The sequence below is a fragment of the Callorhinchus milii genome, unplaced genomic scaffold (assembly GCF_018977255.1).
Source record: "Callorhinchus milii isolate IMCB2004 unplaced genomic scaffold, IMCB_Cmil_1.0 Scaffold3, whole genome shotgun sequence".
NCBI classification, from domain to species: domain Eukaryota; kingdom Metazoa; phylum Chordata; class Chondrichthyes; order Chimaeriformes; family Callorhinchidae; genus Callorhinchus; species Callorhinchus milii.
In genome coordinates, this window is record NW_024704744.1 from 54,840,380 (window position 1) to 54,857,605 (window position 17,226).

Below are 17,226 nucleotides of genomic sequence, written 5' to 3' on the forward strand. Positions count from 1 at the left end.
CTTACACTTCCTTAAGTTTCCTTACTTCACACGCTTCTGTTTACCTAGCAGTAACTAGGAACCCGGTTATTAGTCGGTTGGCGGATCACTTTCCAGGGGTAATAATTCTTTCAAAAAAAAATTGGTCACTTCAATCCTCGACTGTTTGTGGGACACTGCTGTACGCAATTGGCTGCTGTGTTTTGCCAAAAAATATACAATCAATTCACTTCACACTGTATTCTGTGAAGTGCTTTGAGAAATCTCAAAGACATGAAAAGGCGCTATATCAAATGCTAGGATTATTATTATCATTCTGGTGAATCTACCCTGCACCACCTTACAGAGTTTCACAGGATTTACTACAAAGCAAAGTCAATGTATTCGGTAGCAAACATCTACTCTTTTCATGTGGAGTTGAAAATATATCAAAAAAAGTAATAATAATACTTACATTTGGTATAGACCTTATCATGTCACCGAAATATCTCAAAGTGCTTCATACCATTTACTGTCAAGTTCAGTGACTATATTTGTAGGCAAACACAGCAGACAATTTTTTACACCAATTTCCCAGTCATGAAGTGAATGACCAATTTTATTTGGAGAATTGTTGGCCAGGACACTTCTCTTTATTGAGTAATAATCATGGGATCTTTAACATCCATCTGTACAGGCAGATTGGACCTCGGTTTAACATCTTATCCAAAGCATAGCAAATCCAACTATGCAGTGCACCCCTGGCACTGTATTGAAGTGCCATCTTCGACTATAAGTTCAAGTCCCAATGTGGAGCTTGAACCCACAAACCTTCTGACTCAGAGGCATAAATGCTACTAACTGAGCCATAATGACACCCAGAAGAATGTAATTTTTTTTTTGCTTTGCGACCTGCCACTCTCAGATTCCAAAAGTCTTTTCCGCTCTTGTACGTTCCCATCTTCTTCGACAACAAGAATGAATTCTATTGATGCAGTGGTTATAAACCCTAATTATGAGGATGAATATCAACACATCAGAAGAAAGTCATGCCGGTCATGGCGCGGATGTGGGGGAGAAAGGACAGTTCGGGTGTCAAACAAGACACCCAGGTTCCTGCCTGGCTTAGTGAGGTTGAGTTTGTAGCCGTGGAGGCTACCCAGCGCCTTGGGACGTCCTCCTGACGTGAAAGGCACTTTATAAATGGAATCTTGTTGTTGTTGGTTGATGCTGCCAGCGCCCGAGGTGCAGAAGCGCTGGCGCGAGCCGATCAGGGGAAAGGGAAAAACCTGGACGGAGTGTGGGGGGAGAGATATTTGCACTTTGTGCAAGCATGCCTTCTGGTGGAGTGAAAATTAAGTTACATTAGAAACTCAGATCTGAACTAAAATAAAGTGGCTACATCAATTTAAAATAAGATGTAGGTGACAGAAATATAGGGGGAAAAATAAGGTAAATGAGTCTCTCACCATTAAACATGTTAAGCACCTAACTGAACCCAGCAGAACAGCCACACAGATTGTATTACTAAATAAAACTCCAGACTCCCATTGGGACAAATGGAAAGGCGCAAGAATTTTAAAAAAGAGTGTAAATCAGTGCCCATTTTAATGATAATATTGCAGAAATGTATTCAAAATATTCAGCTGTTTCGCTCCATGATCCCCATTGCTGCTTGCTTTCCATTGTCCATTATCACTAAACAATTTTGATTGTTGGCTTCTTGACAACTGTCACCAATGGCACAGGTCTGATGGAATTTATTTTACATTGTGATAGGTGCTAAATAATCAGGTGTTTCATCTACTGGCTTGTTCAAGATCCAACAATCATCAATCATCAAGCAAAGCTGGATATGAACATTTTGAAACAAGATTCACATCCAGGTCAGAATGATTAGTCTGTATATTTTTAAATCAAATTCAATACCAGCCAATTATTAACCTTTGCTTGTAGTGCTGACGCACTATATTTCACTTCTCATGAGGAAATTGTGTAACAATTGCTTTTGTACTTATTTATGTACATCTCGAAAGCTTTAACAAGTATAGTTAATTGTGCAAATACACTGTACAATGATCCCCCCCCACCCGGAAAGCACATTTGCTATATTCCCAACATCAGTAAAACCTCAGTTATAGCGCCAACATATTTGAGCTTGCATCAAGCTTAATTTCTCTAATTATTTTAATTATTAAAATAATTAAACTAATTAAACATTTTAATTATCAAAAATCAATTCACTTTACATTATCTTCTGTGAAGCGCTTTGAGACATCTCGTGATAAGGCGCTGTATCAAATGCAAGGATAATCATAATAATAATTATTATTATTATGATATCTTTCATCCCTAATCTTTCAGTCAGGAAGGCCTATTCTGCAAGCTGCATACTACCAGGAGGCAGGTGTGTTTCCAGCCCCAAACCATCAAAGTGCTGGTCTGTTTTGTAAATGTTCTGAGGGAGTTGCCGGTAGGTTGCCGGAAGGAATCTCAATTTAACATAGCCAGAAATGGCAACAATGTGCTTTGATAAATTTTATTACATTCTGGCAGGTTTCCAATCTAACTTAAGGAAAAAAGCAATCAAATGGTCTCTTCAGTATATCTGAAACGGTCCACTTTGTAAACAGGATGAGGACGTGAACAAGCTTGCATGATGTTAATTGCAGGGTGCAAGAATGAATCCAGTTATCCTTTGTGGTTTTCCATTTTAATTCCAATATTATCAAAGCAATTAGCAGTGTTTTCAGAATTAAATCATAAGATTTGTCATTTTACATTATGTTGAGTTTACCATGGTAATGGGGGGGAATCCAAACAAAAAGGGTCCCTCTTGGCGACATCATCCGCAGACATGGGGTCAACTTCCACATGTATGCGGATGACAATCAACTCTACCTCTCTGCCTCCACCTTCGACTCCAGGACCACTGCTGTCCTGACAGAATGTCTGTCAGACGTCAAGTCCTGGATGAGAGCTAACTTTCTACATTTGAACATCAACAAGACCTGAGTCCCTCCTGACTGGCTCCCGTCAGCGTCCACACCTCAGGCACTGACAGCATCACCATCCACGGATGCACACTTCACTGAGCCAGTCTGGAACTTTGACTCTCAACTATCCTTTCTACCTCACATCCGTGCCATGACCTGCTCTGTCTTCCCCCACCTCCGCAACATCGCTCTGCCACTATCTCACACTGAGACCCTCATACACGTATTCGTAACATCAGGCTCGACTATGCAAACTCCCTGCTTGTCGGCCTCCCCAACTCCTCCTTCCCTCCATAGGCTGCAAATCATCCAGAACTCTGCAGTCCATGTCCTCTCCTGCACCAGGCAGGGTCACCGTCTTTGCCTGACTCCACTGGCTTCCCATCACACAGAGGATTCAGTTCAAGATCCTGGTCCTCAACTTCCAAACCCATCATGGCCTTGCTCCCCTCCTACCTCTATGACCTCCTAATCCTCTATCAACCTGCCCGTACCCTCCGTTCAACGGGCTCCGGCTTGCTTCGTGTTCCTGCCTTCCCCGCCCAACCATTGGCAGGCGGGCCTTCAGCCACTCTACCCCCACCGTCTGGAAGTCCTTCCGACTCGCCCCCTCCCTTGCCTTCTTCAGACCCGTCTCAAGACCCTCCTCTTTGACTGTGCCTTTAATCATCCTCCTTCCCTCCCCATGACTTAACTGCACGTTAAAAAGGAGTTTCAAAGATCACCTTCATGTTAACTTTGGATGTTTATCACAATTTTTGCTGGAAAACAAACTTGATAGCAACATAGATATAGCTCTGTTGGAACTGAAGGAAGAAATAAGTGCTTAATTTATATATATATATTTTAGTAGCTCTTTAGATATTAGAGGTTAGTGAATGTTACTCCGACAATCCAAAGGGAATCAAGGAACAAACCTATTATGAGAGGCCGGCTAGCGTAACATCAAGACCACTGTGTGAGATGCTAAAGAGCCCAGTTACAGAATTATAAAGAGCATGTATAGTTTTAAAATCAACATCTCATATCTTGCACATCTACCAGATTTCTTTGAGACAACTAAGCTGGCTGAGTAATGCCCAATTGCAAAACAGTATACTTGAAATTTTCCTTGTGAATAGCAGAATTTGTGCAGTTTTTGAAGAAGCCAAAAGACAAGTGAATGCAATTAGTGGAATTACTGACAAGTTATCCAAATTTGGTAATTCACTCACCTATGTTTATTGTAGTCAGAAAGACAAACTTGAACTAGGCCTTCAAAGGCTATCTAAACTGTCTAAATCAAACGTCAGGTTCACAACGCACTGCTGGATAGTGAAAACTAAAAGAGACGTTGAAATGTCCCTAATAGCATTTAAGTAATGTGGATTAATAGGTGGTCCTTTGACCTCTGATACAGTGTTGGGAGTGGCGGAGTGGAAGCGTGTTGGACCCATAACCCAGAGGTCGATGGATCAAAACCATCCTCTGCTAATGCATGTATATTCTCACAGTGCTGGGAAAGCGCTGCATCCTTCAAACGCGCCTGTAATTAACAGTAGGGAGAGAGACTCTCTCACGATTGCGCAGTGCCCCCTGCTCTCACAAATGCTTCACCAGACACGCGTGTGCACTCGGAGGAAAGGTGGAGAGCGAGAGTAACACATGCACACTTGGCACAGTAAGGTGCTGCCAAGAGCGAGCAGTTTACCTTAGAATTTAGTAACTATTTTTGTCGTTTTTCTGGTATTTATTGGATAAACACCATTTTCATTTTTTTAAAAATTAAAGTGTATTTTATCAGTTACAACCGAAAATCAGATGCTCTAATTACTGAAGTTTGAAATGATTCAAAATGTTTTAAACAACAAATGAGAGTATGGCAGCATCATGCCAAAAGGTGTTCAGCCCCTCTCTTCCAAAATTAGAAGAAATGTATCTGTCCTACTGATGAACCTTTAATCTGCTTATTCAGCTAAAGTGTAGAAGGAAAACTGCTTGCCCTAAATGATTGTTGTGCATTGCTTTCAGTGAATTAGGTGGATGAAAGATGCAAGAAAGTGCTGATCAGTCACAAGGTATTTTATTTCCACAAGGAGATGAAGTCCAAGTATTGACCTCTGAAGAAAATATTCAAACAGCACACAAGGTTTCTTTCTAGCTTCCTGGCCCTGTCACATAAACATGCATGCATCATCATACTCCAGGCTCATTTTGCTATTGGGATAACATTTATACCAGAAATTAAAACAAAACCACAAGATAACTAATCGCAGACCAAAAACAAGATCTTTTGACTTGTGGCTTCTGTTTGAAATTGGCATAAAATAAAAGAAATGTAGGTAGTACAATAAACCCCAATTAATGAAAAACATATGTTTCAAAAAATATTACATCTTACATGCTAGGATTATTTAGTGTGCAAAAAAGAATCTTACTGTAAATGCAAATCAATCCACAGAATGCCAAGTAAACTACACTGACAGAGAAAAAGAACGCGCAATTTTACAGTTCCTTATATTCAACTCAAAATGGTTAACAGGCAGTTACCATCATGACAGCATCTCTGACAACATAGTATTGAACTGGTGTTAACAGCTGAGACTACGAACTCAAGTCCCATTGTCAGGCTACTGCATGCCGAGCAATAGGAACGTATAAGAGTAGATATGTTTTGGGGTCAGCCAGGTGCTTAAGTGTATCCAAAACAGATAGAACCCCATAAATGCACAACATGTACGTCTGGTATAAATTCATACTCTCTCTCCGCAGGAAGGTGCTCTGCTTACCCAATTCTGGAAAGTAGAGTGGACTAGATCTTTAAAGCCTTCAATCTGCTCAACACGTCCCGGAAGTTCTTCCACCCTCCAATCAAATAAATCTCTGCCATTGCCTGTTTGGATCTCATGCTGCTCTGCATAATGCTCCCTCTGGAACCCAGACATGCTCTTAGGTCTGTTGCAGAACACCAGACTTGTCCAACATGGTACCCACTCAGAGGAGCCCCTCTGACCAACTGATAAGGGGACTTCAGCCATAGAATTTTTGGGGGGAATGCTAATGAGCAATTGTAAACAACAACAACTTGCATTTATATAGCACCCTCCACGCCAGACGATGTCTCAGAGCGCTTAACAATGGTGGAGCCTGAGGCCGAGCCAGGGGTAGGCACGGTCGAAGAGGAAAGCCTTCAGGCGCGACCTGAAGATGGGGAAGGAGGGGGCAAGGCAAAGCGGTTGAGGGAGAGTTCCAAAGTTTCGGAGCGTAGTGGCTGAAGGCACGGCCGCCGATGGTGGAGCGGAGGATTTGGGGGACATGGAGGAGGCGAGACCCAGTGGAGCAGAGGCAGTGAATACTACTGTGGAAGAGAGGAGGTTAGAGAGATAGGGGAGTGCCAAGGAATGGAGGGATTTAAACACTAGAGTGAGGATCTTGAAGTCGATCCGCTCTGTGACAGGGAGCCAGTGGAGTTTGGCAAAGAATGGGGTAATTGGGGTGCGGAGTTTGGTGCGGGTGAGAATACGGGCGGCGAGTTTTGAATGAGCTGAATTATGTGAACAGTGGAGGGGGGAGACCGGCGAGGAGGGCGTTAGAGTAGACCAGCCGAGAGGTGACAAAGTCATCCACAAGGGTTTCGGCAGTTTTTGGGGTGAGGTATTGTCAGAGACGGGCAATATGGCGGAAGTGGAAGAAAGCGGTTCTGGTCAGGGACCAGATGTGTGGGAGGACGGATAACTGGGGATTGAACCTGATGCCTAAGTTGTGCACGGGTTCAGAGAGTTTTAAGGATAGGTTGGGTAGGTTGAGGAGGCCAGAACTGTGGGACAGAAGACGTGGGCGGGAGTCAAAGAGTATGGCTTCTTTCTTGTTGACGTTTAACTGCAGGAAATTTGTACTCATCCAGCTTCTGATGTCTGACAGACAAGCTGACAGAACATCAGGGGAGTGGGGTTCACAGCTGGAGGTGGAAAAGTAACGTTGAGTGTCATCCGCAAACATGTTGAAGTTAACCCCGTGTCTGGGCATATAGATGAGACAAGGGGCCAAGGATGGATCCTTAGGGTACCCCAAAAGTACCGGGTGGAAGTGAGAAGAAAAGCAATTTGCAGAAATGTATTGCTGGCGGTGTGTAAGGTAGGACTCGAACCAAGTGAGTGCGGTCCCACTTAGGTGGATGATGGAGGAAAGGCAGTAGAGGAGGATGGCATGATTGACTGTGTCGAACGCGGCGGAGAGGTCCAGCAGAATGAGGAGGCAGAGGGAGCCCTGGTCACAGATAGAGAAGGTATCGTTTGTGACTTTCATGAGCGCTGTCTCTGTACTGTGGGCACGGCGGAAACCGGACTGGAGGGGTTTGAGTAAGTTGTGGAGGGAGAGGTGTGCGCAAAGTTGGTTGGCAACAACGCATTCCAGAGCTTTGGCAAGGAAGGGCAGGTTTGAGATAGGGCGGTAGTGGCTAAACGATCTTTGCAACAGTACTAGCTAGCTCCAGTAAGGTTTTTAGGGCTGCATTTGCCTAATAGTTCTCTTTCCTTCTGTAGATATCTTGATGGATTAGTTATGCTTGTGGTCAATTTGATTAGTTCCAAACAACAACAACAACATGCATATATATATATATAGCTCCCTCCACGCCAGGTGGCGTCCCAGAGAGCTTAGCAATGGCTGAGTCCAATGCTAAGGCCAGGGGGAGGGGGAAGGTTACCATAGGCACAGTCAAAGAGGAAGGTCTTCAGGTGCACCCTGAAAATGGGGAAAAAGGGGGCAAGGCGAAGGGATTGAGGGAGTTCCATAGCTTTGGGGCATAGTGGCTGAAGGCACGGCCACTGATGGTGGAGCAGAAGATTCAAGTGATAAGGAGGAGGCTGGAGTCAGTGGAGTGGAGACAGCGGGTAGTGCTATGAGGAGAGAGGATGTTGGGGATTGAATCAAGGTCTCCTTGAAACTGAACTGTCTCTAAGATGGTATGCTTGGCAATGTAAAATCAAAATGTGGCATTTTCAATAGTCTTGTGCCTGGTTTAAGGATGCATAGTACTCCAGAGCACTGCTGATGCCAGGCCATCTAACCTGGCTCATTGGTAGAACTTGGAAGGGCACTGTAGGCAAGGATTCTTCCCAACCCTGCAAGCTCCTTTTAACCCTGCAAGCTAAAGACAATATTTGAATTGCTACTGCAGAAGTGAACCAGCTAGCTGAACTGGCTATCTGAACTCAAGAGAATAACTGCGTGAGTTTGTGGCGTGTGTGTGTGTGCGAGGCGGGGGGAGGGAGAGGAGGGAGGGATTGGTTACACAAGATGGTTATCAGCTTATATCGCTGATGATAAAACACATTCAGAAGCAAAAAATTGCCAGTGAATTTCACATATTAAAACAATTGATTTTCAAATGACCCCGACTACAAACATAGAATGTTTACGGCACAGGAGACCATTCAGTCCATCATGTGTGTTTGTTGGTGTTAGCTCCCCAAATGTAACAATCACTCTGCTTTATTTTGTATTTTTAAGAGAAATAGAGCAAAAAGCAATCCAGAGATTGCATTTTTAAGCAGCAAATGTTACCTACCATATGTCATATAATAGTCAGTTCAATAAAAAACACAAAAGCAAGTTTTAGTGAAATTCTTAAAAATTAAGTTCAATTATAATGTAATGTCTACAAATTTAGGATACAGTCACTGGAGTTGCCAAACATAAACCAGGATTACTCTTGAGCATTCGGATATTTGGCGAAAACAGCACATCTACTTCTTATCAATGTGTGTGCAAATCTTGGGGTGCGAGGATTATCATTATTTGTTATTACTGTGTCAAACGCACCATCATGAACTGAACATTAGCTGGAAGACACTTTAACAGTACTGTAGTAAGTTAGCTAGTAGAAAGCAATTATTTGCAAACAAATGGTGCACTCAACAACAATTTACACCTTTCACATAGGATAATGTCTCAAAGTGGTTTACAGAAATCATGAGGAAACCTAAGAAAAGTGTGATATTTGAGGGATGAAGGGGAAAAGATAAAATGAATGTATAAGCATGATCAAAGAGAATTTTTTTAAGGTGGGTTTTCAAAAACAGGGAGAGAGGGCATAAGACAGAAGGGATATTGGAAGGAGATTCCAGAGAGTTAGGGGGAATAATGAGGAATTAACCTGATCAAATTGGATTAAAATGATGAAATGTGTTAAGTCTAGGTTGATTTCATTCAGCAGAATATTAATTAAAAGCAATTTAACTGGTAACGCCTCCCAGGAATAGAGGAATGAGGTATGAACAACAATTAGACAAGCCAATGCTCTTCAAGCTTGAAAAGAGATCGTGAGGAAAGACCTTATAGAGGCACAGTCTAAAAGATTTAAATGGGATTCACAAAATAAATTCAAAACTATGCTTTCAAATTGCTACAGCAGGAGAACTAGAGGGCACAGGTTCAGTTTCAAGGGCAAAGTCAAAACAGGCACCGGGGAATATTTCTTTACTCAGAACATTATTAATGACTGGAGTGGGTTAACTAGGCAACAGCTTAATCCTGCAATTGGAAGGACAGTAGGATGGGTATTCTGCAAATATGAGATCAAATGGGCCGAACAGTCTTCATGCGAACCAAGCTTGTAAATGATTTATTTGAATCAGTATACAAACAGAAGCTATACTACAATTATACATCCTACAGAGTGGCTGAATTGTACAAGTCCTGTATGCAACACATTATTCACAGTATACAGAGACGTCAGGACCCAAAGTCATACAACAGCGATTTGCAAATATTTTATTCACTGATTGTCACGTATAATCCCTGTGGATGAGTGATAAAATATTGTAGCTTTTTATAATAGTTCTTGCATTTAAGAGAAATTACTTATCATATGTCACAAACAATAACAATATCTACATTATGAATATTGATGTAGTCAGAAAAGTGCTTCACAGGTATTGTGGAATGCACTTCCAGTCTAGGTTTACAAACATTAGTTAACTTACAGGAAATAAATACTCTAGCTATTCATTGTCAAATAGCATCATATTGGAGCATTTGACCATTTCGTCATTTGTTTTGTTCACCCTGATGTTAAAGATCCCATGAAACTACAAAGAGGGAGTTTCTCCCAATCCTCCAGCATTACTCATGGGACCTCACTGTGCACAAATTGGCTCCCAGGTTTACCTACAAATAGTCACTACACAACAGCAATTTCCCATGAAGCATCTGAGATGTTGACATTAATAGGCACTAAAATGCACCAAATTCAAGTGTAATGTATTTCTCAGGTGGTTTAGGATACATTGTATAGATATTATTAGGACTTGTGACAATTAGTTAGTAACATTTTTTTAAGTAAGGGGAAAGATGCATCATTTTAGATTATGACAATACAAACTAGTGATAGTGGCAGCAAAAAAAAATCTTTCCTTCAAAATGATATGGAAAAAACTATGGCAAAGTGTGCTATATAGCCGTAAAAGGGCTCTGGGACGCTACCCAGCGTGAAGGGCGCTATATAAACGCTATACAAGTTGTTGTTGCCTTGACTGACAGGTCCATAGGCCAATCAGAGATGAAGACATCCTGATTAGTAGCATGTGAGACCGAAGGTGGCTACTGAATTGGGAGTGGGGCAAGTCGGGAGGTCGCGGGTTGGGAATGCTAGGAGGACTGTCTGTGATCATCCTCAGGGATCAGCTTGCCTTAAAGAGGTAAAGATAGGTAAAGAGGTTCTAGCCACCCATGGGTGTCACACCTCTCCCGTGAACCGGGGGGGGGGGAGGTTGGGGAGGTTGTGCGGGGGGAGGAAAGTTTCAGAAAAGGCACTCCAAATCAAAGACAATTAAACTCACGTTGAATTAAAGTGTCCATTAACCAGGGAAAGTAGATAAAATCTGTTAACTACTGTATGCTCTAGAACTGCCATACAGTACTCTCAGTTCATGACACCATGGCATGAACTTTGTTAATCTTGCTGAGCAAATACATGGGATGCAAAAATGAGTTCTTTGCTCAAAACTACTCTGAAAATTTTGACATAAGCAAACATACATTACAAATAATGCTACACGATTGGCAGGTGGATATTCCATGTTTATTTTCTGGGGTAGATACAAGGTTGCTGAGAACACACAAAAAATACAAACATTATAAGATTGATGGCTCACAAAACGTACTGGTTCAGCTGCTACTTTTATACACACATGGATTAGGGAATGATGCGTCAAACTGGATAATGTAATTAAGTTTAAATGGATTTAAGTATTTAACTATTGACTTTGTACAATTTATTATCTGTCAAAACATTAGCAAAGCAGGTTTCCCAACTTTGAAACTGCAATCACATAAATCAACACATAACACATGCAACCTCTGCATCAAGGACCCATGCTTCTCAAATAGTCATTGGAATGTATATTCTGCACTGGAAAATAAAGCACAGTATTATTGTTTCATCATGTCTTTGATGGCTAAATTATGGTTTTAATTCTCATTTGTGCTTTCCTGGTAAATAAAAAGCAACGATTTCCCTTTTCCATTCCATATGCTGGATCAACATTCCTTCGGCATCCACCTACAAGTTCCAATGCATAAAGCCATTTCATTTCAGCTGCTGCAGTGAAGCCAATAAAGCACTTGAATGTAACGTGTTGATTGAAATGTTGCAGTTCAATCTGAGTAAGTGACAGATTACACTCAATTCTCCCATTTTAAATTGAGAAACAGGCAAAGGGTCAAGGTCAGTAACTGAAGAAAGCAGGCAAGAGAACAAGGCAAGTGTAGATGTAGTTGTTAGATGATCCTAAGCTTACAAAACAGCCAATTGTAGGAGGAAGGAAAGACTTAGGAATTGCAGAGTTTTGAGATCCTGAAAGAGAATGAGTTATTAATTTGAAAACAGTGTTTACAACACAGCAAGGATGCAGAAAAGGTGATAGAGCAGTCTTTATGAAATTTAAGAAAAGCAAGAAAGCTTTGAGGAACAATAGTCAATAAAACAAAAAGTGTAAAAGCTGAAAGAAGGCTCAAAGATGAACAGAACTTGGAAACTAAGAAGATGACAACTAATGAAATATTCATAATTATTGTAAATATGTCAACAATCAGTTGTGGAAAAGACACACCATGTCACACAAAGTTTATCAGCAAATCTACACAAATTGAAATCTAGTCCTTTTTTTGACTTTGTTCTGCATCGTGAATTTGTGGTGTTAAATAATCTGAGGCCCTGAGAACTTAAATTGGAGATGAGATGCTCTGCAATGGGGCAAACTCAAAAGGCCTTTATCACATCTCTTCACAAGAAAAAAACAGCAACTTGCATTTATACAGGATCCTTCATATAGGACAATGTCTCAGAGCATAAAGACAGGGTCAGATACTGAGCAAGTGAGTGGGGGAAGAGGAGATATGTGACCACAGGCTTGATCGAAAAGTCAGTTTTAAGGCAGGACTTAAAATCAGATAGAGAAGGCAAGACGCAGGGAGTTCCAGAGGTTAGGGTGTAACATCTGACTGCATGGCCACCAGTGTCTCAGGCAGGATTTTGGTCCTGTCAAACATTTCATTGTATGAAGTTTCATTATTTAAATTTGTACTACACTACCCACAGAGATGCCATGCCAACTACAAAGATCCAATCTGTAGGGTTCATCTCCATTAATCCATGCCATTTACAACTCATTTAATATTCTCTACATTTAAATGACTTAGAAATGCCAATACTGAACTGATATTGCAAAATAACAAACTTAAGTCTCCTTACAACTCATTGCTTTTGACCAATTCCAGGTGATTTCCATGCTTCAAAATACAGCAATGAATTTCACCCACATAATACAGTCATACCACTTTACAGTGTATCCTGTGAAGCGCTTTGAGGCATTTCGCCAAATACAAATTATTATTATCATCCACTTCCCAATCAATTCATCTTTAAGCATCCAGTTTGTCATTGAATTTAATATTTTTTATGTTAATGACAACTATGAGAGGCTTTTTATAGATGAGTGCAGTCTGGCACTTTAGGATCAAATTGTATTATACCTACTTTAACTATATATGGCGTTTTGAATAATTATTTGTGTTACTACCACATGTACAGATTTTAAGAACAATGGTATCAGAGAGATGCTGTTAATATTGTTAGTAAATTATTAAATTATAAATTTATAAAACTGACTTCCAATTGTTGTTAAGTAGCCTTTCATACAAAGGCTGTGTTCAGCCTTGTGTTCAGATAACAACCAAATCACAAATTTTGTACAGAACTATTTGTGTTACTTTTACCAGCATAGGATTTGACATTTTAACTGTAACAGTATGTTCTCTTTCATCCGTCTCTTACAAGAAACATTTTAAACGGATGAACAAACATTCTGCCATTAGTATTTGCTGCATTACTTAGAAATTAACAAGTGACTTTTATTCCTGTTCTCTGAAAATTTAAACGATTTGCATTTGGCACCCACTGTATAACCAAAACCACAAGCATCTGAGGACCTACTGGATACAATTTTTGTATTGTCACTTTGAATGCACCAAATTCACCTGCGAAGCAATTCAAGATTATTCTTCCAATATTAAAACCATACTAAAATCAGGTCCTGTCTGCCTTATGAGTCAGGTGGGCACAAAGGGGCCATTTCTTTCTTCTCTTCCTCACCTTCTTTTAACCCTGCCTCTGTAAGATTCTGTAATTAATGTGTTAAATAATACCACAAACTATTTTTGAGACATATGATCAATCTCATATGATAGGAGCTGGTTGTGATTAGCTTCACAGAAGAAACAAGACTGTTTATAAACAAACTGTTTTCAGTCCTTATCAGTCATTTTCTCATGGAAAAATGGTCTACAGCTGGAGTTGTATTTGTGTTCCACAAAGGAACCATCTTGCAAAAGAGAACAGGTGATAGGTCACCTAACCAACTGTATAAATGGAGAGCAAGACGGAAAGAGAATTAGAAGAAAGAATTGGGGAACCATATTGGCGTTGTGAACCATATTCCAGCATCCAAGGAAGAAAGACCAAGACTACGATTTAAACAACAGTCAACGTATAACAATACCTGGATACTTTTGGTTGATCGAATTGAACATACAATAACACCTGGATAGTTTTGGGTGACTGAACATACAATAATACCTGTGAACGAATAGCGAACCTGTGAACTGGCTCCCTAGGGAGACGGTTGAGGCAGGAAGTGTTGGTTCTTTCAAACATAGATTAGATAGTTCTGTTTTAGGGAATAACGTAATGGGATGTTGTACATAGGTAGTTTGGGACATAAGTGCATGCGACCGCCAGGAAGGTGGAAGGTGAACTAGATGGACCTTGGTCTTTTTTCGTCTAGCATTTCTTATGTTTTTAACATCCATTTAATTCTAAATCAATTGTACTCTGAAGGCACATTGAGCCATTTATTATGTGTAAAGCACTGTATACATATAAGTTATTTCGACAATAAAAACTCTATGGCAGGTGATGAACATGCACATCTCCTCACTTATTTAATGCACTTTGAGGAAGTGCTCAAATGAGCCTCCAGACCTGCTGGTTGTGGATACGTTACTGAACGAACTGTGTGAACCATATCCAGGGCACACAGGTGCATCTAAGAAGTCAATGGCATCTTAGGATTGCAGCAGTTTTCCAGGTCCTTTAAAATTTGCCTGAATCCCAAGTGAATGTAATGCTCAGTTTCCATCCCCTATAAATTCTCAAAACATATGGGTTTTCCTTTTCAGTGAGACATGAATTACAGTGATTTGGAATAAGAGGATTTAGTGTTGTATGCAACAATAAAGCTAGCATGAGGTTTTCTTTCTGACAGGGCATCACTTTACAGCAACAATCAGGACCCTGAGAGCAACAGTACCTTATGTCATAAGCACCTTTGATGTGTATTGAAGACTCTAGATAATTGATGCTGTACTTCACGCACCAACCCCATCACCCCCTATTAAATAATGTATACGTGTGAACCACTACGGAATAAACAAATAGCTGTCAAATCTGTAAATGTCAGGTGTACCCCAGCCAAACAGTAAAACAAGACGACATCCTTTAAATCATTCAAGGTAATTCCAGGGGGTGGTCTTAACCATTTCTAAGCATTTCTCATCAGAGTTAGGATATTTTGCTGAGGCACAATAGCAACTGTACTGAGTCGATACTCAAGTTTACCAAGAATGTGCTGACTTATGAGGAGTGTGTGTGTGTGGGCGGAGGGAGGAAATCTGTATGTTATTTCACTATTTGACAAAAATAGCCCAGATCGCTGCACTAAGATCACAAGATTGGGATCACAAGGATAAGGCCCTTCGGCCCATCCAATTTCATCCTTCCAAAATACCCATCCTTCATCCCCCAACCCTGCAGCAAGCTGCTTTTCAAATGAGTCAGTGTGCTGGCCTTGACATCCATAGCATGACCACATTTTGTAAACCAAATCTAGGATACATGTGCAAAAAATTTAACTCACCACCATCCCTGATGCTGGCAATACTGGAGAAGCTTGTTGTATTAATGGCTGTATTTCTCTGATGAGCGTATCCGTTGCAGTGTTTTATTGTTCTTGCGCACCTTGTTGCCCAACTCAAAACGGCGCAAATTTGGCCCCAGGGACACAATACCTCATCCGGCGACTGTCCACGGAAATCGGGAATGTACGAGGCCGAGCTACTTTAGAACGCTTAACCTACGGTCTCTTGTTCTAACCAGCTCAGGGACGTGAAGCGCCTCGGGACGCCCCCCCCCCCCGACGCGAAAGGCGCTGTGTAAAGGTGACTGGCGTTTGCATCGCCTACGGCGGCGGCGGCGACGACAACAACTTGCATGTATAGAGCCCATTTCAGGCGGAATAGCGTCCAGGAGCGCTTGGAAGTGCTGACATGGTTGATATGAGGTGTGTGTGCGTGTGTGGGGGGTTACTTTTCCCAATCCCATTTAAAATATTGCACACACTTAATTGAACAGACAGAAAGACACATATACACACATACATATATACACACACACATACACATATATATATACACATACACACATACACCCACACACACACACACACACACACACACACACACACACACACACACACACACACACACACACACATACACACACACACATACATATATATACATACACACACATATATACACACACACATATATACACACACACATATATACACACACACACACACACACACATATACACACACATATACACACACACATATATATACATACATACACACACATACACACACACATATACACAGGAATGACAGAAGAGAGCGATGAGACCTCACCCTCCCTCACTCTCCGCCTCCTCGGAGCTGACCGACCGACTGGCACCTGCTGCGGCTCTGCCTCCATCCTCGGCCTCGCTCCTCCTCCGCCTCTTCCTGGCAGCCGGCAGCTCGCGGCTGGGGCTGGAGCCGTGGCCCCTGGTGCCGCGGGCCGGGCCGGGCCGCCTGGCTCGGGAGCTCTCGAGGCCGCGCAGACCGGCCAGGGCGGCCCTCAGGCCCAGCACCTCGCCCTTCACCTCCTCCACGCCGCCCAGCAGCGCCTCCAGCTTGGCCAGGATCTCGGCCTGGCGCTGGAGCTGCTTCTCGGGCCTGGCGGCGGGGCCCGAGTTCCAGCCCGGGGCCGCCTTCCGGTCGTTGTGAAGCTCGGAGCCGCCGCGGCGCCTCTCCCTCCGGTACCAGAGCACCGCCAGCGTGAGGCCGGCCGCCGCCCCCACACCCGCTCCCGCCAACAAGCTGAGCCCCACCAACCGGCCCTCCAGCTGCGCCATGGCCGCTGTCCCCCCCCCCACCCCCGGCCCTGCCCCGGGAGTCAGGCACCGGACAGGCGAGGAGAGCCGCCGCCGGCGAAAAGGCTGCTCGGCCGCGTTAAAGGGGAGGGCGGGAGGTGGCCGATCCCTTTAAAGAGGCTCTTCTGTCACACACCCCGCCCTCCAGCCTCTGGGTCCTAGTGCCCGCGGAACCCCAGCGGTAACACGGGGGCGGGGCGGGGCGCGGGGTTGGCGGAGTTAAGAGGAGTTTTGGGGGGGAGGGAGGTAAAAATAACAATAATCCTGACACTGATATAGCACCTTTCACGTCAGCGGGATTTTACTGCAAAGTGCGGGGGCTCTGTAATTTTTTAGAGAAACGCGGCACCTGGTAATAATGATAATAATAATACTTGCATTTCGTATAGCACCTTATCGTGTCGTTGAGACGTCTCAAAGCGCTTCACAGAATATACTTTGTGGGCAAAACTTCACGAGGTCACAAATTTGGTCTGG

General features: G+C 42.5%; 1 protein-coding gene across 1 annotated transcript in view; it reads right to left on the reverse strand.

Moving 5' to 3' along the window:
• The window catches only part of LOC103178967 (regulator of microtubule dynamics protein 2), a 49,558-nt gene extending 32,814 nt beyond the window's left edge, over positions 1 to 16,744 (reverse strand). The window contains exon 1 of the mRNA XM_007893986.2: positions 16,244 to 16,744. Within this exon, the coding sequence (XP_007892177.2) occupies positions 16,244 to 16,731 (488 nt within the window). The 5' untranslated portion in view covers positions 16,732 to 16,744. The remainder of the gene's footprint in view (positions 1 to 16,243) is intronic.
• Between the last annotated feature and the right edge of the window lie 482 nt (positions 16,745 to 17,226).